This window comes from Callorhinus ursinus, unplaced genomic scaffold, assembly GCF_003265705.2.
Source record: "Callorhinus ursinus isolate GAN/ISIS: 27379988/994484 unplaced genomic scaffold, GSC_fseal_2.0 scaffold10, whole genome shotgun sequence".
In the NCBI taxonomy this organism is placed as follows: Eukaryota; Metazoa; Chordata; class Mammalia; order Carnivora; family Otariidae; genus Callorhinus; species Callorhinus ursinus.
The window spans coordinates 76,440,882-76,467,794 of NW_027397072.1; the positions used below are offsets into that span (position 1 = coordinate 76,440,882).

The following is a 26,913-nucleotide window of genomic DNA, read 5'->3' on the forward strand; positions in this document are numbered from 1 at the left end:
TGTTTTGGATGAGGCAGGTGTAGCACTGTTTGAACTCTTTGTATGTTTAGTGCATGTGATTGACTAGGGTTTTAATACTTACACGATACTCTTTAGAATTACCAAATAAGAGTTTGTAAAGTAATATCCTTATAGAGTCAGGCTGATGGGGATAGGACCCCTGTGGTTGAAAAGAGGATAGCCCATCATTAATTGGGGCAAGATTTGTGGAGGGAGTTCTGAGAAAAACATTAAGAACGCAGCAGGTATTTATGGTGCCCCTCCTAGGTGCTCGCACCATTCTGGGTGTTGGGGTTGGAGCCGAAACAAGACAGCTTTCGGTTTCAGGGAGCAGCTTCCTAGTGAGAGGAGACAGACTTGAAACATGTTTAATAAAACAACAGTTATTGTAGGGAATGGTGAGCAGTGGTGGATGGAGTGTGCTTCTTTAGCTAGAGAGATTGGAACAATGGGAATAATAGGAAGGAAGGAGGTGAGGAATGTGGACTTTGTCTTTCAAAGCCTTCAGACTCTAATGTGTGCCTCATGAGTTTATGGAGGTGTATCAGGGCCTGTGCTTGCTAAGATGAAGGGGGCGGCCGAGTGATGATAACTCACCTCAACCTCAACCCTGCTTCAACCAGAACAGTTCTGGCTTTCTTTTGTTTTGTTTTAAATATTGGGACTATTTTTGAAAGAAAGTGTCCATTGCTTTAAAGATTTACAAAACAACTGCCTTGGAATAAACCAATTATGTTCATTCTTGCCCATAGTGCCTTAGCTCTTATGTTTTGGCAGTTGAGATAGATAGGCAGAGTAATCCCTCCTCCCCCCCACCAGACATGAGATCCTAATCCCTGCAACCTATAAATGTTACCTTGGAAAGATAAGAGGTCTGCGTTGATGTGATTAAATTAAGGATTTTGCAGTGGGGTGATTATCTTGGATTGTTTGGGTATGACCACAGAGGCAGAGACTAGAGCCACATAGCTATAGGCCAAGGAAGGCCAGCAGCCCCCAGAAGCTAGAAGAGGCGAGAATTAGATTCTCCTCCAGAGCCTCTGGAGGTGCCCTGCTGGCACTTTGATTTTGGACCATTGTTTTTTTTTTTTTTTTTTTTTTAATAACTTTTTAAGACTTTATTTGCCTGTTTATTTATTTATTAGAGAGCAGGGAGGGGCTGAGGGAGAGAGAGAGAATCAATCCCAAGTGCTCCACACCCATTGTGGAGCCCGACACAGGGTTCGATCTCACAACCCTGAGACCATGACCTGAGCCAATATCAAGAGTTGAACACTTAACTGACTGAGCCACCCAGATGCCCCAAGACTTTGTTATTAAGTAATCTATACACCCAACGTGGGGCTTGAATTTACAACCCCGAGATTAAGAGTCACACACTCTACTGACTGAGCCAGCCAGACACCCCTGGACCATTGATAATGATGTAGATTTCTGGCTTCCAGAGCTGTGAGAGAATAATATAGTAGTTAGGTTAGATTGTATGTTCCTTGATACCAGCATCCCTTTTATTTAGTATTACTTTTCCCCAGAGTCTAACTCGGTTCCTTAAATATTATGACTGTGTTTTAGTTATCTGCTGCTGCATAACAAATACCCTAATATTTAGTGGCTTAAAGTAACAACTCATTATTTCTCACAGTTCTGTGGGTTGACCGGGTTCAGCTGGTTCATCTTCACCACATGATGTCTTCTGGGATCACTCAGGTGGTTGCAATATCTGAGACCTCAGCTGGGACTGAATGACCAAGACAGTTTCACATTCCCATGTCTGGAACCTCAACTGGGAGCATAAGTGACAGAGGTGGGGGGGGGCTCATGGGACCTCTCTCTAGCAGAGTCATCAAGTCTCAAAGACTGAATCCAGAAGCTGCCATGCCTCTTGAAGCCTAAGGCAGAACTGGTACAGCATCACTTCTGCCACCTTCTGTGGATCAAAGAAGTCACAGGCTAGACCAGAGTCAGGGGAGAGGAAATAGACCCTGCCTCTTGAAGGGAGGGAGGCTTGTACATATAGCGAGGGTAGTAGGAATTATTGTTGGCCGTCTTTGCAGTCTACCACAAACTGTTTAGAAAATTACTATCGAATTAACTGTTGGAGATGGACTGATTCTGAGATTTTTATAGATGACAAGATTTAGAAAGACACATTCTCTAAGAAATAAATTTCTGGTGTAAAAAAATCCATAGAAGCTGTCCGGATGGGACCTTGAACACACGAAGAATTCAGGAGATGTATGTTTACTGGCCATCTGGCTGTGGAATGAGTAGGAATGTATTTCCAGGCCCACCCTTGGGCTAGTAATTTCTATAAGGGGAATGGCAGGGTACTTCCAGAACCGAGAGTTTCTACTTCCCTCCATGGGTGGAGTATAGTGATGGCTAATTTTGTGATTTGAGAGATTCTCTACCAGAAAACAGCTCCCAAAGGGAAGGATTAGGAAAACATTCAGTAAGTCCAAGAATGTTATGGCTTTCCATGGAGGATTGGAAGGGAGATGAGATTGGCAGGAGACCTGGTCCGAGTCCGTGCCCTTAGAAGAGAGGCCCTGAAGAAGATGCCCTTCCTTTAACAGGCCCTGGGTGGCAGGGGGGGACCATGGCCACGATCACAAGTGCTTGCTGAGTGTGAGATTCTGGCCCTGGGGCCTCTGACATCTGTTTAGTCCAGTCACTCATTCTTTTTAAATTACCGCTACTCAAGAGAGAAATGCTGGTGTCAGGCCCACTCAGAGGTGGGGAGAGGATTCTAGGAATAGAGTCAGAGATGGATGATCCTCCTGGTGGGGTTCCAAACCCAGATTTCTTTTTTATTAGTTGTTTCTGTTTTATTAGTTTTCATTTGCTCTTCCTTTTAAGTGTGTGTGTGTGTGTGTGTGTGTGCGCGTGCGCACGTGTGCGCGCGCGCGCTTTGTATTCTTTGTAAGTTTATTTCTATTTCGGGGTACTGTTTTTCTTAAGATGTCCTTGCTCTTTTTATCAGCAGTCACTGTGGCAAGGAGACACAGGCCCTTTCCTGATTTCTCTCCTCTAGAGTAGTTTTATAGGCCAGAATCTGGGGATAGCTAAGTTTTAATAGTTTATTGGGTTCCCATTTGAAAAACCAACTGGAAAACCTCCAGGCTTTTGCCTTCAGCGTTTGTTTTCATCTGATGAAACCAGGTTTGCGGTGTTTGCTCCATGGCCTGTGACTAAGTCCTGGGTTTTGTTGTTGTGGTGGTGGTGGTTGTTCTTAAAGCAGGCACAAGCTATGCCTTTGCTGCTGTTTACTATGGAGTTCCTTTTTCTGTGTGTTTTTGCTTGCCTTTGCAAGCTTTCTCTCTTTATATCTTAGTACATTACTCTCTTGATACCTGTTCCTGAGATGATTCAGAATGATAGGGGATCTGTATGTAGGAATTGGGGGGTGTGGATACCTTATTTTTACTTGTGATATGGTTCACTGAAGGCTTCTTTTCATTGTGCCATGGGTTTTTATCAGGATGCTCAGAAGCATTTGCTTTCGGCATTTCAATTTCAATATGTGTGGCAGATCTTGGGACAGGGTCTCTAAGAGAAACAGAAGCTTGATTCAAGTGAAGATTTTCCTAGGCTGGTAGATGGCAGGTGGGATTCAAAGATGAAAGCTCAGATGCTCTCAAACACTGGAGCATTACCATTACCTCGGCATTACCAAGATTAGATGTGGAATGTGCAGACCAAGGGAAGCTCCGAGCGTCCGAGCGTGGCTGGGGTAGGGACTGCCTTCCACGCATGGCTTAGCCAGGATGGGGATGAGGCGTTCTGGGCTGGTGTCAGGGCTAAGGCCCCAGACATTATGTTCAAATGTAGGAGAGGTGCAGAGAGTGTACCACCCTGAGGCTACTGCATTCAAACGGGTCCAGATTGATAGGGAACAGTGTTCTTGATACAGTGTTAAATGTACAAAGCAGATAATAAAAGAATATATAAGGAGGAGAAAGGTGTAGATGGACAGACATCAGAGCAGACTAGTGGCCATCTTTAGGTGGTGGGTTTGTGGTGGTTTTGAGATTTTTATTTGCAGTGTCCTTTATTATCTAATTTTTCCTCAGTAAACAAGTAGTGCTAGAATAGTTTTTAAAAAGCTTTTAAAATAAAACAAAACAGTGCTGGGCAGGCATTTTCATTCATTCAGTCAACCTCTGTTGCCTGCCAACTTTGTTCATGGCTTTGGCTGGGCTCTGGGGGAGCCCACCCCTGAATGGATCAGGCAGAGGAGTGCCTTGCGGGGGACGCAGCCACTGTCCGCTCCTGGTGCCAGGCAAGTGGATTTCTTCAGGGAGGTTCTGTGTTTCCCCAAGGGCCTCTCCATGGGTTGTGCCTGCATAGTTCTTGCCTGACAGGATGGGGAATAACTCACCTTTTGTAGAGTCTGACAGTCCCAAGGTTAAAGCTGCTTTATTCTCATTCTCTGTCCTGGCTTGTTTGTTTTCACCTTTGTCTGTCTGTTTTATCCCATTCACAATATTTGGTGGTCTCCTTTTGTCTTCCTAGAAGCTTGAATTTACAGAGATTCCGTTTTTCCTTTTTGGTTATCACTTCTTTTGTTTCCATAAAGTTGCAGGGCTAGTTTTTGGCCACATAGATAAACAGGTTTGAAATGCCTGTCACTGGAGAATTTACCCCCAGGGCTTGCTATATTTGTGGAGGTGACATATCAGCCTGTTTGCTTATATGGGTGAACTAGAATTGAACTGTTTATAAATCAGTCAGACAAGCTTTATATATTTGTGTTTAAGAAATTTCAAGTCCTGGCAGGATACTCAGTTTATTAATTCACATCAGGATTTTGAATGTCCTTAGATACAGCTAATGAGTCACTTTAAGAAATTTTTAATTTGTTACCATCTTAGTCATAATTCCTTTTCTTCTTGATTAAGAGAAATTGTGTTGAAGCTGGATGGGTGGTTAGGTGTCATTTGGGTAGGAACCAGTCACTGAGGAAAGATAAAAGGCATAAGGCATAGGCTGAGGTCATCTATAGTAGAATGTTTTTCTTCTCTGGCTAATCTTACTTATTCATTCATGGTGAGAATATTTACCAGTCAGCCAGCGTTTATGTAGAATCGTGGTTTGTATCAAGAGTGATACAGGGGCACCTGGGTGGCTCAGTCGATTGGGTGTCTGCCTTCAGCTCGGGTCATGGTCCCAGGGTCCTGGGATCGAGCCTCACGTTAGATCGAGCCTCACGTTAGGTTCTCTTGCTCAGCGGAGAACCTGCTTCTCCCTCTCCCTCTGCCTGCTGCTCTGCCTGCTTGTGCTCTCTCTCTGTCAAATAAATAAATAAAATAAAATAAAGTGATACAAGGAAGTATGACTGTGGTCCCTTACCTGGTTGATGTGAGAAGGTACATTCAGTGAACGTCCATTGGGTCACCGCGTTTCACCCTCTCTCTAGTCTGGTCCATCTGCTCTTGGCACATCTCTCTGCTGTTCAGAAACTTCCAGTGCCTATAGACGCAGGCTGAGCTGTTTAGTCTGGCATTTGAAATTTCTAAAAACTTGTATGCCATCTTGCCTTTTCTGTCTTGTCTTGTCATGAAGCCCTCTTTTCATCCAGCCAGTTTATCTACCCAGTTGGTTTCTGTAACTACCCACCCTCTCCATGCTATTTTCTCTCCCTTTTAATCCATTCTTACCCAATTTTTCAAAACTCGTCTCTTGATTTCCATGTTTCCCACAAGCTGTTCCCTAACCTCTCCAGCTGCCAATGATATCTTTCCCAACTCCACTGTTGCTGGAAGCTTTAGTTATTTGACCCTTAAAGCAGTTTGTCTTCCCTAGTTATAGTCTATGCATGTGCCTTGTGTTCCTAACCAGATCTTAAGCCCCAAGGGGCACCTGGGTGGCTCAGTTTGTTAAGCGACTGCCTTCATCTCAGATCATGATCCCGGAGTCCCGGGATCGAGTCCCGTATCCCGCATCGGGCTCCCTGCTTGGTGGGGAGTCTGCTTCTCCCTCTGACCCTCCCCCCTCTCATGTGCTCTCTCTCAAATAAATAAATAAAATCTTTAAAAATAAATAAATAAATAAAAAGTCCACATGTGAAGCACATATTAACCGATAACATTCAGGGTCCAAGAAAATAAAAAAAAAAGAGCAGTGACTATTTCATATTGTTAGTGTCTTCCATGGGACCTAGCACAGTGCTCAACATGAAGTATGTAGGTATTCAAAATATTTGCTGCTTTCCTGAGAAAACTATGATCATGGGGGCTATAGTTTTGACTAAGTAGAAATGACAGGTAAGACTCACATGTTCCAGGATTCACATATGGACTAAAATGGTCCCATGATCTTGGCCTTTAAAAACAAAGCTATAGATTATAGACCTATACGGGCAGCTGAAAACCTATGAGCAGCCTATGAACTGTAGGCCTTTTGCTGTAGTTGAGAATCAGGAGTGAGTGAAGTTTGAATAAGCCCCCTTAGATAATTCTGATATCCTCCTATGCCTTACCTCTTGAGGCTCTGTTTTAAAATACGCAAGAATTGTTAATATTGAATATCCTTCAGGCAGCACTCCGTACACATTTAGCCAAGTCTTTAGTAGCCCTTGGCTGATGCAGATTTGAGATGATGCTAACCCAAGCAAGTACTCAGCTCTTCGCCATTTGCAGTGAATTGGAGCCCTGGCCAGAAATAGAGTTGATATTTCCTTTTTTTTTTTTTAATTTCAAGTTTTTATTTAAATTCTAGCTCATTAACATATATGGTAAAATTGGTTTCAGGTGTAGAATTTAGTGATTGATCACTCGATGATCACCAGTGCTCATCACAAGTGCCTTCCTTAATACCCATCACCCATTTAACCCATCTCCCATCGTCCTGCCTCCATCAACCCTCAGTTTGTTCTCTATAGTTAAGAGGCTCTTAGAGGGCGCTTGGGTGGCTCAGTTGGTTAAGCGACTGCCTTCGGCTCAGGTCATGATCGCGGAGTCCTGGGATCGAGTCCCGCATGAGGCTCCCTGCTCGGCAGGGAGTCTGCTTCTCCCTCTGACCCTGCCCCCCTCATGTGCTCTCTCTCTCTCATTCTCTCTCTCTCAAATAAATAAAATCTTAAAAAAAAAAAAAGAGGCTCTTAGAGTTGATATTTTCTTAACAGTATCGAGGAGCCTGAGAATGCTAGAATAGAAAGGCAACTCCTGTGTGCTCAGAGTACCTAAGCAAGGTCAAAATTCTCCTTAGAAAATAATTTTGGTTTTCCTTAAACCCTGGCAGATGCGCAGTTGATGCTTCAAAGTCCTACACCACCAAGCATGGACACAATAATTTTAACAGAATATTTTTTTTAAAGATGTAGTCAAAACCCACCAAATTATTAAGAACAAAACAATTACTTAAAACATTCACCAAATGTTTAACTTTGAGTAACGTACCTTCTTCATATATTCTGCAACATAAACTAGTTGGTAAATATCTAGTAAGGTAAACTGAATGAGGTAACTCACTGTTTGGGACAATTAGTTTTAATTCAATTAAGACAATGACTTTAATTTGAGAATAGTAGCTCCACAGCCCTTTCCTCTGGCAGTATTTGTGGTCAGCAGAGCCCGTTATTTATCAAGGCAATTTCCAGATCATGGTAATGCAATCATATGGTCTGCTTACACGAGAATACTTATCTCTCTTGACACCACCAAGAGATATTGGACCATTGAGGAGTGACTTACTCCCCTGGAAATACTGTTTACCAGGTTTTGTGGTGTAGATGGAGAGACTCTATATGGGCAAGTATACACAGGGATTTCAGTATTGAATTCATATACAGTTTTAAGTGACTCCACTAAAAATGGAAACTGATGTTCTTGACCAGTTTTGCTTAGTGATACTAAAGAATGTAACAATGGCCTGTAGTGGAATGGTTTTGTGGTCTCCCTGTGTAAAGCACTGAAGCTGCAAAACCTCGGTTTGCCGTTTATTAACAAGGAAATTTACATATCATTGTTTGTAACAGTAAGGTAACGACCAAAAGACCTAACGTTTGGGATTAAATCAATTACAGTCGACATTCAATGGATTACTCTGCAGCCATTAAGTGGAAAGAAATAGAATGGTGTGCCTGATATTGAATGGTTTCTCAGATATAGTTCAAATGAAAAATAAAATCAAGGGGCACAACCGTATGTATAATATGCATATTTGTGGGAAAAAGGAGGTAAACTAAAAGTATGTACTTGTATAAACAAATTTTTTAAAAGGAAAGCTGAGATGCTTTTGCATAGTTGTCTATGTGGAGGGGCACTGGGAAATCTAGTATGTGGGTTTTTTTTAACACTTGCATTTGTTATTTTTTCCACAAAAATATCTACTAATTAAAAAAGGAAATGAGCACATTTTTGCATAAATGTTCAATAGATCTGTAACTTAAAAGAAAGTAAGGACTTTCTCTTTAAAAAAAATTGGTTTTACTGAATGTGAAATAGGTACAAAAGAAAATTTATATACTGTGTGTAAGGTATAAAGAGTAACTATGCAACAAACACTTCTAGATCCACAACCTGGTTAAGTAACGGAACATTTCTTTTGAAGCCCCTTATATAATCCTTCCTAATCCCATCTCCTTTCTTTTCCCCCTGGAGAAGTGATTGATTACTTTTGCCAATTTTGTTTTTATTTATTCCTTTGCTTTTCATTTTTTTATCACTTAAATTTGTTTCTCTAAGCGAAGTATTATTTAGTGGTGCTTTATTGTAAACTTTGCATAGAAGGATCATATTACGTGTATTCTTTAACTCACTTTTTTCACTTAACATTATGTCCCTGAGATACATCTGTCTTTATACATCTGTAGTTCATTCAGGTTTACTGCTCTACAGTATTCCCTTGTGTGAGTGTACAGTTGATTCACTCTACTCTTTTTTTTTTTTTTAAGATTTATTTATTTATTTGACAGAGAGAGAGAGAGACACAGTGAGAGAGGGAAAACAGCAGTGGGAGTGGGAGAGGGAGAAGCAGGCTTCCTGTGGAGCAGGGAGCCCGATGCAGGGCTCGATCCTGAGCCGAAGGCAGACGCTTAATGACTGAGCCACACAGGTGCCCTGATTCACTCTACTCTTGATGGACATATGGCTGCTGTGCATATGATCCTACAAGCCTTCTGGTGCCCATGTCCAAGAGTTTATTAGGCCATTTACCTCGAAATAGCATTTGTGAATCACAGGCTAAACACATCTGTGGCTTTCAAGAAAATGCCAGATTATTTTTAAAATTGTTGTCGTAATTTTTGTTTCCATCAACAGTGTCTAAGAGTTCCAATACTTGTTATTATCAGACTTTTCAATCTTTGCCAGTTGATATAAAATAGTCTCTCAGTACGATTGAGCATCTTATGTTTATTGGTCACTAATGTTTATTTTCTGTGGATTATATTTTATTAGGTTTTATCCATTTTTATATTCAGTTGTTTGTCTTTTAACTTATTGATTTCACTGGAGTTCTTCATGTATTCTCGTACTAATTATGCAATTCTCAGTTATACACATTACACATTTCCTCCCCATTTGTGGCTTGGCAATAAAAACATTTACTTCCATCATTTTAAAATTTTTTTGTTATGGGAATTTTTAACATATGTAAGAATGAAGAGAATAATATAACTAACCCCTGCATATCCATCACTCAACTTCAAGAATTACCAACATTTTGCCAATCATATTTTGTCCATTTCTTGTCCTCCCGAGGTCACAGGCATCATGTCATTTTTCCCGTAAATACTTCAGGATGCATGACTGATTTGATAAGAGAGTTTAAAAAGAAATACATCATGCTATTATCGTGTGTAACAAAGTTAATAATTCTTTAACCTTCAACTTTTCCCAGTTGTCTTAGAAATGTCTTTTTATAATTGGCTTCTTAGAATCAGGATCCAAACAGGGTCCACATGTGGTTAGTCTTTTTTGGCCTCATAAGTCTGCTAAGTCTCTTAGTCTCTTTTTTTCATAACGTTTGATACTCCTCCTCTGCCAAAAATACTTTGTACGTGTATTATTTTGTGTTTTTATGTGTGCTTTTTGTGTGTGTGTAAAAATTTTTTAAAAAATATTAATTGATGTAGTTGAATATATAAATTATTATTTTTATTGGAATTGCATTGTATTTGGTGAGAATTTCCTCTTTATAATATTGAATCTTCTTATCCATGAACCTGGCACATCTCTCCTATTTAAGGCCTATCTTTTCTTACAACATCTCCCTATAAAAAGTATGATACACCAATGTAGAAGAAAAAGAATCTTGCGCCTGAAACTAATGCAACATCATATGTCAACTATACTTCAATTAAAAAAAAATTTTTTTAAAGAAAAAGACAACATTTGCCTCTACCTCACACCATACACAAAAATTAATTTGAGATGGATCGTGGACCTCACAATAAAAGCTGGAACTATAAAACTCCTAGAAGGAAACAGAGTATCTTTGTGATTTTGGGGTAGGCAAAGATTTCTTAAGCCACAGAAAACATGAATCATTAAAAAAAAAAAAAAAAAGGACCCAGTTATTGGACTGAAAACTTCTTTTTTTTTTTTAAGATTTTATTTATTTATTCATGAGAGAGAGGCGAGGGAGAAGAAGTTTCTCAAAGAGCAGGGAGCCCGATGCGGGACTTGATCCCAGGACCCTGGGATCATGACGTGAGCCGAAGGCAGATGCTTAACCATCTGAGCCACCGAGGCGCCCTGGACTGAAAACTTCTGCTCATCAGAAGACATTATTAGGAAAATAAATTGGCAAGCCACAGACTAAGAAGGTACATGTAATGCACATGTTTGGCAAAGGAAGCAAGCAACCTAATGTGAAAACAGGCAAATATTTTGAATTGATACTTCACAAAAGGCCATATCAATAACCAAAGCACAAAAAGAGTGTTTACTATCATCATTAGTCATCAAGAAAATGCAAATCAGGGTGCCTGGGTGGCTCAGTTTGTTAAGCGACTGCCTTCGGCTCGGGTCATGATCCTGGAGTCCCGGGATCGAGTCCCGCATCGGGCTTCCTGCTCAGCGGGGAGTCTGCTTCTCCCTCTGACCCTCTTCCCTCTCATGCTTTCTATCTCTCATTCTCTCTCTCTCAAATAAATAAATAAAATCTTTAAAAAAAAAAAAAGAAAGAAACATTTAAAAAAAAAAAAAAGAAAATGCAAATCAAAACCACAGGAATCTACCACTAGGATGGCTAAAGTAGATAAAGAGAAAGACAACAGCAAATGTTGGATAGGACACAGAGCCACTAGAACTCTAGTTTATTGTTGGGGGGAGTATAAAATGCTCTAATTATTTTGGGAAACTGTCAGTTTCCTAAAATGTTAAACATACTGGAATTTTATTCTCTGATACTTATTCAAGAGAAATGAAAACATGTACACAAAAACCTTGTATAAGAATGTTTCTAGCAGCTTTATTCATAATAACCTACAAATGGATACAGCCCATATCTGTCAAGAGGAGAATGGATAAACAAACTTGTATATTCACACAATGGAATACTACTCAACAAAAAAAGAATCAAACTATTGATACATAAAGTAACATGGATAAACTATGCTGAGTGAAAAAAGCCAGACACAAAAAATTATGTAAGGTATTATTACATTTATATGAAATTCTAGAATAGACAAAACCAAATTGTAACAGAAATAAACTCAGTGGTTGCTCTGAGTATTGAGAGTTGACCAGGAAGGGGCACAAGGAAACTTTCTGGGATGATGGAAATTTTCTGAGTCTTCATAGGAGTGGGTTACATGAGTATAAGCATTTGTGAAAACTGAATGGATCTCGTCAGAATTCAAGAGTAGTGTTTATAAAGATGGAAAGTTAATCCTCACAGGTGTCAGCTGAGATTGGATGTCCAGAACCGTATGCACGAAATCTGTGCCTCTGATAACCATACTCCAGACCAGTGGTTTTCCACTGGGGACCATTTTACCCCTCGGGATACATTTGGTAATGTCCAGAGACATTGTTTTTTCCAGAGACATTTTTGATTGTCATGACTTGAAGGGGGAGGGATATTACTGGCATTTGATGGGTAGAAGCAACAGAGGCTGCTAAATATCCTACAGTCACATGACAGTCCCCCACAACAAAAAATTATCTGGTCCAAAATATCATTGGTGCCAGCTTGGAGAAACCTGTTCTAGACCTGCTTTTCTTACAGAAGCCGTCAGCCTTAGCCAACCAGATGTTGATTATATTCATGGTCCAAATCAGTTGTGGAAACTTGGCATTTGCAATTTCTTCCCCAATAGAATTTAATATCAAATATTTGTAAATATACATAACCTTAAATTTTGAGATAAAATTCCATGTGTCAAGAGCACTTCCAAAATCAAAATTAAATGTTTTGTTTTGATTGTTAAATTTTTAAGATGAGGTTTGTTCTTAACTTTTTTTCATTAAATATTCAAGCGAATGACCTGGCTCTCTTCCTTTAAATAAAGTAAAATAAAAAGGCTTTATTATTAGATCAGAGGAAATAAAAGATAGTAATTTGTTTTTCTTCCCTTTACAGAATGACAGGAAGTGAATTCTTTTCTCGTTTCCCGGAACTCTATCCCTTTCTTCTCCAACAGTTGGAAGCTGTAGCTAATTCTGTGGACAGGTAAGAAGAGAATAGGGTGGGACACAGTGAAATCGGAAGTGAATTACTTCATTAATCGAGATTTTTTCCTCCAGGCAACAGTTTTTAATCAACTCCTTCCTTGTAACTTAGATGGATTTTTTTTTTAAGTGCTTCTTTATTATATCCTGTTGCCTGACTCTACAGTAGATTTGTACCTGAAAAGTTGTATAAAATCCTGTTTTGTTTTTGTTTAGAGTTGGGGGGAGCGAGAGGGAGAGAGAGAATCTTAAGCAGGCTCCAAGCCCAGCACAGAGCCAGCCACGGGGCTCTTATGACTCTGAGATCATGACCTGAGCCAAAATCAGGAGTCAGACCCTTAACTGACTGAGCCACCCAGGCGCCCCTAATATCCTGTTTTTATAATATGTTTTATATTTTTAAAATCCTGTTTTATACTGTTTTTTCAAATTCTTTTTTCAGTGAACATATTTCAGAAACCAGCTTCTTAGAAACACAGCTTCTAAAAAGATTTTCTTCCCATGATATTTAAAAATCTCTGTGTTTGCATACTGAGTTTGCTGTCACTAACACCAGCCATTTTTTCTTACTGGCCTGTTGCAGTTGACCATTGTGAGAGTAAACAAATAGCTGGCTGGTCTGGTCACCTGTGACCAGAAATGGCACTGGCATGCCTGACCCTAGAAACAGAAAATAAAACTGTTCAGAGGACTTCGCGTCTGATGAGGGCACATAGAAAAGTTTATCATTGTCCTTTCAATCACATCCTGTACCGACAGTGGAATTTTTAGAATGGTGTCTTAGAACATGTGCTTTTTTATTCTTCTAGCCATATTTGCACTTGATAGGAATTTATACTCATTATCTGTAATGGGGAAGTAAAATAACATCAATGAATTTTACTTCTGTTTATGATACATTTCCTCACATTAGTAATTTGTACAGACAGACTTTTCTGGCCCCAGTAAGTGACCGTTCAAGCTTTCATAAATACATTTGGCTGTTGAAAGTTTCACATTTCATACTGTGGAACTCCTCTCTGCTGTATGAACAGCTCAAATCAAAACACAGACATGAATTAACAATTAGCTTTGAGAAGAGAATCGTGGGCTGGAGCCCAATCCATGGCTTTGCCAGTAGCTCTTCCTTATTTGCACATTAGGAATATATGAAATGAATGGAGGGGAAAAAAACGAAAAAAGGGAAATGATCTTCTGATCATAGAGAGTCTCACTTTATATTCATAATCATTTAATGAGAAAAATGTTTGAAGGTAGTGTCTCACCTCTTAAATTTTAAATCTTTTATGTACAATCACTTGTTTTTCAGTGATACAGGAGAACTCAACCGTCATCCAAGCATGTTTCTCTTACTTTTGGTGTTGGGAAGACTCTACCCTTCCCCGATGGACGGCACCTATTCTGCTCTCAGCATGGCGCCTTTCATTCCGTTCATTATGAGGTAGTGTGTGCTTTGTGGAAATAATGGGGTGGGTATGGGGGCAGTATGGGGTATTTTAACTTGTTCATATTTCAGAAAGTGTAGTTGGTTTTTTTATTATTTCTTGTTTTTTTACTTTGGGAGGGGTCCTGTGAAAGCAGGGGCCTGGGGGCTATTGCCGTTGCCCCCAACTGGTCTCCAGTGTTTCAGAGGAAAGTGCTTCTATCGTGGGTGCAGAAGCCCATAGCCATAGCCAATGTTTAAGTAATGTTCCCTTGGCACTCTGCCTGCTAGTGGATGTATGGTGTTGATAGGAGCTGCCTGCTTTTGAAAACATAGCCTGGGTATTTGCATTATCCCTGTGTTGAGCCTAGCCAGCATGAGGCAGGCTTGGTCCTGGCATTATATCCCCTGTCCTACGGTTGAAAATGACATTTGCCTCCTCTCTCTGGAGGAGTTTGCTAGTGGGTGCAGGGGGTATCATCTAGCTGTCCATATGTGGCACAAGTTCACTTCCTACTCAGCTTCTCTTTCAAGACTGGAGCACCTGAGAAAAAGCATGGAATTATACATGGAATCAGATGGTAAACAGGCTTTTCTGCTCCAGAGCCTATTGCCTCTTCCTCTGTTACAGTTTTTGAGGTGTATTTGCCAGCTTCTTCTGATCACCTTTTTCATTTTCGGATCAAAGTCCTCAATAAATAGGCCTCCAAAAAGTCTTAAAAATTTTCTTAGGGAACATTTCAGAAGCCCAGTCATATTAGTTAGCTTTTGCTTTTCTGCGTACGACTCGATAAAGCAGCACTTTCATTTTTATTTAGGTACCAGAAATTGAGATAGACTTAGAGCAGAACGTTAAGATACACCAAACTCAGGTGATTAACATAACAATAAAAAATTAAAAAAAAAAAAAAGATACACCAAACTCAAGAGAATGTGTTTGTTATTTATGTGGTGTCCTGGGTTCCACTTCCTGGTTTCACAGAGCTGACTGATGCATTTCAATGTGAGAAACCATGAAGCGCGAGATGCCAGCCTGTGATTGCTGCAGCCATTTGTTTGCACCAAGCTCTGGCGGTGGCTGTGTTATCTCCGATCACAGAGATGACTCACTCAGATGGGGTTTTTGTTTCCTGATACACAAAGTTACCAGTCTCTTGGATCCAGCATTTGGTGATTCATTTTAGGAATTTGGGTTGTAAATTTTACTTTCAGGAGCATTTAAAAATTGTACTTTCACATATAACTGGAAAGAACTGAAAAATGTTTCAGAAGGTTGATGGGGTGGGGGAGGAAAGGCACATGCTCAGAATCACAGAAGGACATGCTCTAGAACTTTGTCATCGTGTGTTGAGAACATTCCATTTGTGGAAGCTTATTACTAATCAATCTGTTATGTGTTGCATCCTAGAAACCAGAAATTACTACATTGAAAATATCCTTCCTGTTATTTAGAGTCTACATATAATCAGAATGCTCGTATTACTAATTATATTCAGAGCACTTATTATATAACAAAGATTGCATTAATGTAGAAGATTTAAATATTGCCATAAAGCCAGTGTCCTTAGTGTATTGGTTTTTGTTGTTGTTGTTGTTGTTGTTGTTTTAACTCAAAAGGCACAAAGGGTCCATTCCACTGTCCTTCCAGGGAAAATGTCTTGGTCAGTAGTTGCTTTCTATCCAAATAAGCATTCATAGAATGCCACCAACAGCCCAAGTGCCACAATTGATTCCTTAGAGTGTCAGTAGGCTCTGTTTATTGAATGTCCATTTGTAGTATAGAACAGTGTTTCTCAGACTTTAAGAGGTAAACCTATCACTTGGGGAATCTCATAAATTCGGATTCAGTAGGTATGGAATGGAGCCCGAGGGTCTGCATTTCAAACAGACTTCCAGGTAATGCTGATGCTGCTGGTCTGTAGATCACACTTTGAGTACCAGGATTAAATCTGGAATTTTAAACATTATCAGATCCCCTGCCCTGTCCCCCACTACACATGATTTTTTTTTTAAAGATTTTATTTATTTATTTGAGAGAGAGAGAGAGAGCACATGAGGGGGGGCGGTCAGAGGAGAAGCAGACTCCCCGCCGAGCAGGGAGCCCGACGCGGGACTCGATCCCAGGACTCCAGGATCATGACCTGAGCCAAAGGCAGTCGCTTAACCGACTAAGCCACCCAGGCGCCCTACTACACATGATTTTGACAGTAGTAGGGTCATACTTGGTACTTGGTTAGGCTATTCCGGGGATTTATAAGAAGTAGATTTTGACCCGGGAATACAGAGAACAAACAAGAAAGTACTCTGAGCAGAGATGTTAGCAGAAAGTACACCGTTTGTTGAGCTTTGACTATTTGCCCAACACTGAACCGGCTATCTTACTTACAACGACTCGGAGAGGAGGTGTTATCACCCCCACTTTCGTATTGAGGAAATTGAGGTTCAGAGAGCAAGTCAGTTATAGAGCTAGAATATGAACCCAAGAGTATAGGGCTGTCAAGAATGTTGAGTGTATTCTTTCCATTACACCAAAATAACCTTTAATGCAGCCGAGAGCAGTGGCTACACTGAGCAGGCCCATGGGCCCTGAAATTGATGCATTTCAGAGTGAGGAGGAGCCTATCTCCAGAGCTAGTGGACCAGAGTGCTGTTTTCAGGATATAAAAGTCATGTCCCCCCCAGCAGTGGGATCTGCTCCTTGCTTTGCTTTTCCAGTAGTGAGGATGGCTTGATTGAATACAGCCATTCTCTTGGGCTCATCTCTGCAGGATCATTGCCCAAGGTATCAGGGTTGGTCTGCGACCAGGTATGGAGGAAGGCTGGCTTAACTGCCCTGACCATCTTCTGTGATACAATGGAAGGATCTTAGACTTGAAGTTCAGTCAAAACCCCAGTTCGGGGTTTCATCAACCTAGTACAGGAGCAACCCTGTGCTACCCTAAAATGTTCACAATCACCTGGGCAGATGAACCATAAAAATAGTGAATTTGGTAAAACTGTACACATTTGATTTAAATTACTTCTGAGAAAATTCTTCATGAAGGAAGTGAAAGATTGGTCATAAAACCTGTCATTCCAGGCAATATTTGCAGTACTGGTGATGGTAAAGATTGGGCTGTTTAGACTTGGGGTAATAGCTGAAAAGATGGGTGCATGCATGAGTGGGTGGGTGGTGCTTTATTTTTGTAGCATTGCCAGTGTTAATTTATGTACTTGGAAGAGTCTAATCAGGCTCTTGGATATTCTGAGTTTGGCTAAATAGAAATTTTTCAGCTAGTGGGAGTAGCACGAGGGTTGCTCTGACCAAGCTGAAGTGAATTGCACAACCAGAAGATTAAAAGCCCCAATGGCAGCTTTTTATTTCCCTTTGATTTATGTATACTTCACCTGCCATTTCCTTCCTCTCTGTAAGATGTTTGTAAGCATAGTTTGTATTTTTGTTCTTTATCCAACATTTGGGAGTATAAACTTATATCTCTATTGATCTTCTTTGTTGACTGAAATCTTAGAAGTCCTGATTTGGGTTCTCCAAAGTTATGCGTGTGTGCAGTTGCATCATCTTGGAACAGAAATGATAGTGTTAATCACAATGTTTTGTTTACAAATTTTTTTAAATCCAGTGTGTTTTATGTGCCCGATGCTGTGCTGGATCCAGATTCACGGCCCTTTACCATGCAGATGTGATGCCTTCAGTTTAAGACCATTTACCCTTCAGTTCAAATACCACCAAGCAGAGTGACTCATGCTTTAAAAGGGACCCCAACTGGCTCCCTGAAAATACACGTTCCTTGTCTAGGGCTTTCTAAAGACCGGAATATCTCTCTACATGTACCTTTGAATTCCCTTTTACAAGGGAGTTTCAAGTTTGAATTGAAGAACTACAGGAGACCAAATATGCCCCAAACCTGGGTTTAAGAGACCTGGTTCTGTCTAAGCTCTGCCACTCACTGACTAGCTGTGACGCTTGGACAAGGCTCTCTACCCTCTCAGAAACCAGTGTGGTACCTGTGTGTGGGGGGGTAATCCACTGAGACAGAAAGCCCCTGCTGTTGCTGACAACAGATCTCAGCAGCGGATTACTGCCTGTGGGAGAAATCCCTCCACTGCCTTTTCATCATTTTTGGGGTGCTTTTAAAAGGATCTCCCTACCCCTTTGGGGGCTTATTTTCATTGCAAATGACTTTCAGTATGTCTTTCCTCAAATCATTTCACTGTTCACCTTAGATAACTTTTCAGTGAGGTCTGCTGTTCTTTTCTCTGAAAAATATTGAGGTGCTAATAACAATACAATCTTAGGTATGTGGCAGTGGAAATCACCCCTAGGGACCTGTGCTGTGGACACTTTTATAGTTGAGATATTGAAAAATCCAGCCAAAAATTTTAAAAAATGGAAAATACATGTTTTGTACATTTAAAAAACATTTCATGGGACCTTTGGATTGTACCAGTCTTAAAAAGGGAAGCAGGGTAGGAGGTATGAAAACTGAGTTAGGCCTTTCAAGCCTGTGCTATTGAGAAGTAATATTGGCCCTTGTTTTCTTGTCCTTGAAAGTTACGTAATTCAAGGATCACCACATTACTCCTAGCCCAGGTTGTGGAGTTGAAGGACCTGGTTTTCCATGGTGTAGAGTTGGGGCTTTTGCAGTAGGCGATGGATGGCTTCGACCTTCGTTTGTGATTATAATACCAGGAATTCCCCTTCAAGGCTGCGTGGCACATTTCTGTCTGCTCTGTCTTCCCAGAATGCTTGCAGAAAAGTAGGTCGGCTTTGCCGTACAGAGAGAGAAACAGGCAGAGAGCAGGTGGAACACTGCGGGGAAGGAAGAAGACAGGTCCTCCTCCCTTTCTCTTCGCTTCAGCCCCAGCTCATGTCTCCCTCTGAAAGGCTGTAGCAGTTGTTACCTTAACCGCCTGTCCTACCATCCATCGCTACTGCATCATAAATAACTGTGCTTAGTATGCTCAGTGCTATTCTCTCCAAATAAATCTTAACCTCTTTCCATGCAGAAGCCACTCTGGGTTTTTTTGGTTTGTTTTTGTTCTTTGGTCCCCTTCTCTGCCTCACCAGGTTTGGGCACAGAGACTGAAGTATTAACCTAGAAATGAAAGTAACTGCAAATTGAGACATTTGGTCTCTCAGCAGATCTGTGTATCTGTGAAGTACTAGGGACTCCTAGTCCTACGGTATTGGAGCCACATTTCATATTCCACTGCTTACCAGTTACATAGAAGGGAAGCTCAGCTGGGTCTTGTGTTTTACCTGGCCTTTGAGGAGCCTTGGGTTCCAGTATGAGCTCTGACATTTACCTTTATTTTAACTTCACCTCACTGACCCTCTGTTTCCTTATTTATCAGATTAAAGTATTGAATATTGCCTAGGTCCTCTCTGGCTTCATGGGCCTGTGAGGTGAGTCCTTCCTTGCCTCTGAACCCCTTTGCCCTGACTGCTGTCCAGCAAGCTGTTCTGGAGGCCCACCTCACAGCTACCCTGTTGCAGGCTTTAGCAAAATGAGAGGAGCCTGGATTGATAAGAATGGAAGAAGGAGGGAAGGAGAGAGATGTCATTTTTCTGCTCAGAGTCATAGAACTATCTATATGCAAGCCTTCCAGATTATTATGGCATGAATCGGAGGACCCCTGGGTGCTTCAGCTATCAGTCTGTGTAATGGGGCTAATACTGCTTACAAAACAGCAGATAAAAGGCTCTTTGGTTTGTTTTTTAAGAAAAATTCTATAGAGAAGGAAGGGGTTGATGGTGATAGAAAGAGGGCAGACTTTTTAAACTCCTGCTTTGGCTTGTCCCAACCAGTTAACTGGAAGGAAGGCCCTGAAGCCAGAGGTAGGGGAGCAGATTTAAAAAAAAAAAAAAAAGAGAGAGAGAGAGAGCACTGTGTTGTCCTGTTGATGAAGGCAAATCCCTGGACCCAGTAACTCAGGGCCTTGGGTACATGTGAGCCTAGAACTATGTCAGTAATTTGGGGGAAATGTGGAATGGCTATGTTCTGCTGGGAGCTTGCAGAAGGATTTTCAAAAGAGAAGGGAAAAGGCATATTTTACCAGTGACCAAACAGTTGTGTTGATACTGATTGTTTTAGACTGGATCATTCAGTGTATTACTTGCAAAAGCTTTACACTTTGTTCGCTGAGGTCGAGTAAGGATTCCCTAAGAATAAGTCATGCCTGAGTCACCTCACTGTTTTGATGGGATTACCAGTCTGATAGATGATGACAATGCTGCTTTATTCAACATTTGAATTACTTACTTGAACACAGACTAGATTGCATGCTTATCAGGTTTGTATATAACATAAATATAAGTGGTGATGGGATCAAAATTCAAAATAGTCTTTAAGCATGGGAGTGACAAACAAAAATTCAGGCTGGTGGCCATTTCTGTGTGACTGGGGAAGAAGGGGATAAAATTGAGGAAGCGTATACTTGGAGCTTCAGTTTTATTTGTGATGTGTTCTTAAGCTAGATTTTGGGCAAGTCGTTGATTGTCATATTATTCTGTGTACCCTTTGTTACATGATATGTCTGACATTGTCCATAATTTAAAAATAAGATTCAGAATAGCCTTGGAAGCCTGGATTGATGGGCTGAGATTATCAAGATGTCTTTTAATAGAGATATGTGTCATATTCTGATTTTCTAAAGAAAAGTCAAAATTATGTACATACAGGATGAGAGCTGTCTGGCTCCCTAGCAGTTTTTATGAAAAAAAATCTTGGGAAATGGCATTTCCTGGTGAGTCCTGAGGAAGCAATGTGACACAGTTGCTGTTACCAGATAGTGAAGACTATAGTCCCCCTGAACTCTGCTGGTCAGATTAAACCTACATCATTGTGCTTATTCTGTTATTCTGCTCTGGGCTTCCCATTTTAGGAGGGTCACTGATAAACTAATATTTATCCAGAGGAGATAACCAAGATGAGGAGGAAGCTAAACATCTGGAAATAGTTAGACTGGAAAAGATTTAGTCAGAGGCAACATGGTAATGGTCTTTACATACTTGAGAAGCTGCCATATGGCAGAAGGCACATAATTTCTTTCTTGTGCTCCCAAGGGGAAAGTAAGAGATAGATTTCAGATTTTAATATAAAGAAGAATTTTGTGAAAGTTAGCATTCTCCATCAGGGGAATGAACAGATTTCCATAACACTGAGCTGCAGGTCATTGAAAATATTCAAGGAAAACTGATCACATGCAGTACATCTGAGGTTGAGCAAGATGACCAGCAGGGCATCTTTTTGAGATGTCTTATTTTGGAACAGCTGAACAACCTAGGTGTATATTCCAAATGTGCAGTGAAGGAAACGATAAGCCTGCCTCTGAATCTGTAACATGTTATTTGTACCTTTTTATTTATGGGCTACTCTGTCTCCCAAAGAAAAGAAGTTGGGGTGCCATTCTTAGCATGGCCCACAGGGTCACAGTGGTCTGCTCCTACATGGTGCCCTCCAGCAGTTAATTCACTTAAATTTAGCTTCTGAGTAACTTCTGTAACTTCGTTCTGGAGAGTTCTGAAAACACTTTTTTGGCCTATGGGATGTTATGTCTGAAAAGCATTCCTTATTAATTTAATTATCTTTTTTTGTGGTTGCTATATTTTTCTCCATTCCAGATGTTGGCTGAAACCACATTTGTTTTCTGACAAGTACAGGGAACATCTGAGTCTTTGAGAAAAGTCAGAGAGATGCTTTTCTGAAAAGTGGTTAAAATAGATAACTCTTTGTTGTCCAAACTTCCTGAAGGCTCTTCTTTGAACAGATGCCTATAGAGAGAGAATATGAGAGTCCCCAAGCCTAGCCCATGACAAGAAGAGACAACTGAGAATAGGTCTTTGCCGGTGCTGTTAATATAGGACTTGTTCCCACCTGTCCCTCCTAGAAGTCCAGAACTCCACCCCTCCTATGGTTACTGCTGAATTCCGTGAGCCTTTGAGATTGGGACTAAAGGTTAGGAATGTCCCTATACTGTCCTGATCTGCCAGCTATGGTTGCATGAAGGAAGGGAACTGCCATCCCATCAGTGTGTGGAAACTCTGACCTCTGGCTTTCCTAGTGTGACTCTGATACCAGGTCAGGCTCTGGGTAAGATCATCAAGGTGCACATGTTCAGTCCTGCTCAGGGGTTTTCCAGCTGCTCCATTTTCCTCTTTGCCTACAAGCCAAAAACGTGTGCCCACTCCTTCCTTTCATACAGATGCATAAATGACCCTGGTCATTACCTTCCTTGGGGCTATTTGTTGTATTACGGAGACATACATTTTGAAATACAGCAATGAAAGTTGGTTTTGGAGTTTGGGGCCTTACACAGGGGAGGACCTAAAAGCAGAGATGGGAAGGTTGTTTCCTAATGCTGGTGAAATCACAGTTCAGGCAGCTACCTACTCCATCTCCTGTCTACCATGGCCCTGCCTACTTAGTGCTTTATGGGGAGCGTTGTGCTCACAGCCTTCTGAAATTCTGAATTTTACCCAAGGGTAACTGAGGTTCAGCATGTGGAATGAAGTCATGTTTCCTGCATTGTGTGGCTTTTTTGCAAAGAGTACTGGTATAAAAGGATACTCTGTCATCTGTCACTGATTTTTATCTCTTAGTTCCTAGAGAGGGGCCTGGCCAACTTCATCTCTGGTGCCAGATCTCTTTAAGACCATTTTCTAAATATGTTTTTGAGCAAAAGGAATGAGGAGTTCACCTCTTATGGAATGCATTGACAAAGCAAGCTAAAAAAACAAAACTTGTACGGACCAGCTTTTCTTCAGTGTTATCTGTTACTTCAACAGGCCAATTCAGGTCATGTTAGAACAAGTGATTTGATCTGCAAACGGCTTCATTCTTAGGTGAAATTTTTGACAATGATGATAATCCATGGCCAGTTGCTGCCATTCACTCTAAAAGTTAGAATCCAGTCAGTTAATAGATTGATGAAATAGTTGTTAAACATCCATCGCATACCTACCTAGTGTTAGGTCTTGGGAAAGATGCAAAGTAAAGAAAGAAGGTCTTCATCCTTGAAGAACTTGCAATCTAGCTAGTGAGATAAAACACATTGAATTTTAACCACTGAATAATGTGACAAATACACTAAGGACCAAGGGCCTATAAACAAGGGAAGAGCACCAGTACTCGTGGAGAAGTTCAGAAAGCTTTCCCAAGTAGCAGGGCAGGAAAAGAATAAGGGAATTCAGTCTGCTATCTTGAGGACCTTTAGAAATCCCCCATGGTGATTAGCAGCTCACAGAAGACAAGAGAAAAGTCAGGCTGTCTACTCTGTAGATGGTTGGATCTAACAAGAGAAAGAGAGTTTTATGATTCATAACTTAGAAGTCATCATAAAGAGCTTTGCTTTCACTTGAATCAAGGGTGACCCAGGAAATTTACAAAATACATGGTTTGCTGCCTAACAAGAGAAACTGATAGACACTTTTTGCTAATTTTAAATAAAGGACAATATTTGCTCCAACTTATACATTTAAGGCATATGGAAATAATAGTAGTAGGAAAACTATTACAAATATAGTAATATTTAAATTTTAAGATATTTTAATGATATCTTTCCCTAAGGAGCTTTTATTTCCTTGGTCTTAATTACTTTCTCGAGAACTATAGCCAAGGTGCTCAGCAGGCATTTTTAATGCTGAATTGAAGGCTTTGACAGTAGCAAGCCCCAAATGCCAACTTAGGCAGTCATCTTATCCTACATAGTATAGTAGGGAACATTTTAAGATAAAAAAAATGTATGTCTTTCTCTTTAGGCAGCAAATACGAATTAGGGAATAGAGTAGGAAGGCAAAGATGAATTACAGTAGGCTTAAAATGAGGACAGGGAAAAATAATGACCCAGCGTGTTTGGAATATCTTTCCCTGACTGGCACAGTTTTTTTTCCTCCCTCTCCCCTGGGCCTTGACCCTTAACAGTCTATTTATAATCTAGTTAAGACAAGCTGCATTAGTCACATCAGCTGCACAAGATGCATTCACCCCCATATCCTTTTACTTTTTCCTTCGTATTTTATTTTCCTCACTCACCTTGAGCATTGAGACTCTTTTTTTTTTAAGATTTTATTTTATTTATTTGAGAGAGTGAGTGAGAACGAGAGAGAGAGAGCATGAGAGGGGGAAGGGTCAGAAGGAGAAGCAGGCTCCCGCTGAACAGGGAGCCCTATGTGGGACTTGATCCTGGGACTCTGGGATCATGACCTGAGCCGGAGGCAGTCACTTAAGCAACTGAGCCACCCAGGCGCCCCAAGCATTGAGACTCTTGACTGCTCATCTTGCCTCCCCCTCCACACCAGTTACAGATATTCCCTTCTTCGCCATTTATTCTTGTCTTCTACCTTATTTTGCGAGTGCTCTTCGTCACTAGTTCAACTGTCCCTTAAAATATTTGCTGAGGGCCTACTTTGTGTCGTTGCCCAAACCCAATGCCCTTATTTTCATCACCTCCCATTTGCAAGAGAAAATAGAGGCCAACAGGCCTAGACTCTCCATAGAGGCGCCCACTCTACCTCCCACCATAGTTCTGTAGTTTTATAGCCAGACATTTGGAAAAGTTTTCTGTGTTTACAGGCTCCACTCCCTCCCCTCTTATTCATTCGTTAAACTACTGGATGCTTCTTCCACCACCTCACTGCAGCTGCCCCTGCAAAGATGCAATAGAAGTGACCTAGGCCCAGAAGCCACTGGATGCTTTACAATGTTCATCTTTCTTTACCTTTCTCTGGAATTTGACACTATTGCATACTCCCTTCTTCGTGACACTCTTTCCTCTGTGGCCTTCTTTGGCCATTACATCTCTGGCAGAACCCCTTCCTCCTGCTGCCTCCCAAATATTGGTGTGCCTCTTTGCCTTACCCTCTGCTCTCTTCATTTTCACTTAGCATGCAGTGTCTGGGGTTGCTCCTCACATACAGTAATGTCCTAGATCTAGGACTTGTCCAGAATCATAGATTCATTGTTCTTTTGGCCAACTCCTTCTGCCTGTTCCATAGACACCTGAAAGTCAGCAATTTCAAAACAAGCCCCCAGGTAATTCCTCTGCACCCTAAAAACTTAGACAGCCATCTCTTAGAGCCTAGCACAACATCTAACATCACATTCCACCTGGCCAGCTGTAGTCAGAGGACCTCTTGAAAGGAAACATGTTTGAATCAGGACTCAGGCTATCACGAGGATCCTCCTGATGTCATTGACTATGTTCATGCATACTCAGTAATGAAGAAACATTGGTTTAAAAAGTCATTGACTTTTGATATCCCTCCAGTAAGTTTGGAATGATTTGCTTTTTTTCTCATATTGATGATCATCAGTTTGAGATAGCAAGTGACAGGTGTTGGTACCTTTCTTTGGAGATGGAAAAGTCAAGGCCCAGAAGGAGTAAGCATCATATGTCCACAATAAAAATGTGATTCGTTAAGGAGTCAGTCTATGAGGATTGATTCATGTATTCATTTACTCAACAGATATTTACTGCAAACATCGGTTGTATGTCGGGCACAATAGAAATACAGTGGAGCACCAGACAGATAAGATTTTTGGCATAATGGGGTATCCCTTGTGGTATGCTGCTTCTTGGTCCCTGCCTTTGCTCTGATGATTTTTTCCATCAAATTAGTGATAAATGATAATAATTAGCAAATGTTTAACTCTGGGCCAGGCACTGTTTTAGGACTTGATACATACTGACTCATTTAGTCATCGTGATGACACTGTGAGGTCTATAACATTATTATCCCCATCCTACAGAGAGGACAGGTTGGGCCATAGAAAGTTTAGAAATGTGCCCTAGGTCATACTGCTAGGAAGTGATAAGGCAGGGATTTGAACCAGGCAGCCTTGCTCTAGCACCCAGGCTCTTTGCCACTGCCTGGCTACACTAGTACTTAACATCACAACATGGCTCTCTACCCATCTGTTTATGATGTTCCATGACATGGCAAAATTCACCTGCAATTTTAAAGAACAAACATTTGGACTTACTGTGCTTTCTTGAGATCGCCTCCCTCCACCCACCTTGGGCATTGCCTTGGCGGCGGTCGCATTTTCTAATCTGAAATCAGTGGAAAAGGAAGAAAAAGCTCGCAGTTAAGCCCAAGTGGTTGTGACAGGTTGCTAAATAAAACTGGTTCAACTGAAGTTCTGAGATTCTTGAGAAATACTGAGAATTTCTTACAAAAGATATTTTCCTTATAATAGGAAATCGGGGTCATTGCACAGCTGTTAGTGTCTTAGCAAAGAGAAAATGTGTCTTGAGGCCCAAGAAGCATAAAGTCTTAATGAGATTATTTGTAGGCTGCTCCTTCTGCATAACTTTTAAACTGTTAGAGAATATATTTTTCATCTGTCTCTACCATCTTACATTTGCACGGGCAAAACTTTACAGAACTTTGCAAACCTTCAGAGTTGTTGAAAGAAAAAGAAAAAAATTACAGCAACAAACATTTACATAAGACACACAGTAGCTTACTTGATCATCCTCTTCTTTATTCTCTTAGAAAGAAGACAGAATCACAAGGCTATCAGTACCTGTTGAAATTTTTTTAAATTGTCAACGTTTTCTTATGTGGTAATCCTAAACTTCTCTGGAAAAATGGCCAGTCAGAATCAGTGAAGTGTTCAGACTACAGCCTATTATGAAATGAAAGTTTCATTACTCCAAACTGCATATAGTAACTTCGGGGAACTGCTCCAGTGGGTGGATACCAGTCTCATCTGGTTACCGTATAGTAGTTGATAACCCACAGCACAAGGCCTCTGAGGTAGGTTGAAATCTGCTGCCCCCCTGCCTTTCTTTCTCACTTTTGCATTTTTCGCAGGCACAGTCCCACCTTCCTCCTATACCAACCAAAGACTCCTAGCCAAAACC

General features: G+C 40.8%; 1 protein-coding gene and 1 long non-coding RNA gene across 11 annotated transcripts in view; one reads left to right on the plus strand and one right to left on the minus strand.

Moving 5' to 3' along the window:
• The window catches only part of THADA (THADA armadillo repeat containing), a 323,626-nt gene that overhangs the window by 125,505 nt on the left and 171,208 nt on the right, over nt 1-26,913 (plus strand). For all 10 annotated transcript variants that reach the window (XR_012379840.1, XM_073897790.1, XM_073897791.1 and 7 more), the window contains exons 27-28: nt 12,532-12,621; nt 13,930-14,061. Coding sequence is in view for 9 of the 10 variants with exons in the window: in XM_073897790.1 (XP_073753891.1) it covers nt 12,532-12,621; nt 13,930-14,061 (222 nt within the window). In the remaining variant the exon portion in view is untranslated. The remainder of the gene's footprint in view (nt 1-12,531; nt 12,622-13,929; nt 14,062-26,913) is intronic.
• Nucleotides 5,385-26,621, minus strand: LOC141373625 (uncharacterized). The gene is made up of 3 exons (XR_012379842.1): nt 26,515-26,621; nt 26,028-26,097; nt 5,385-5,472 (listed from the first exon to the last, which is right to left on the minus strand). It is a non-coding gene; the product is annotated as an uncharacterized lncRNA (long non-coding RNA).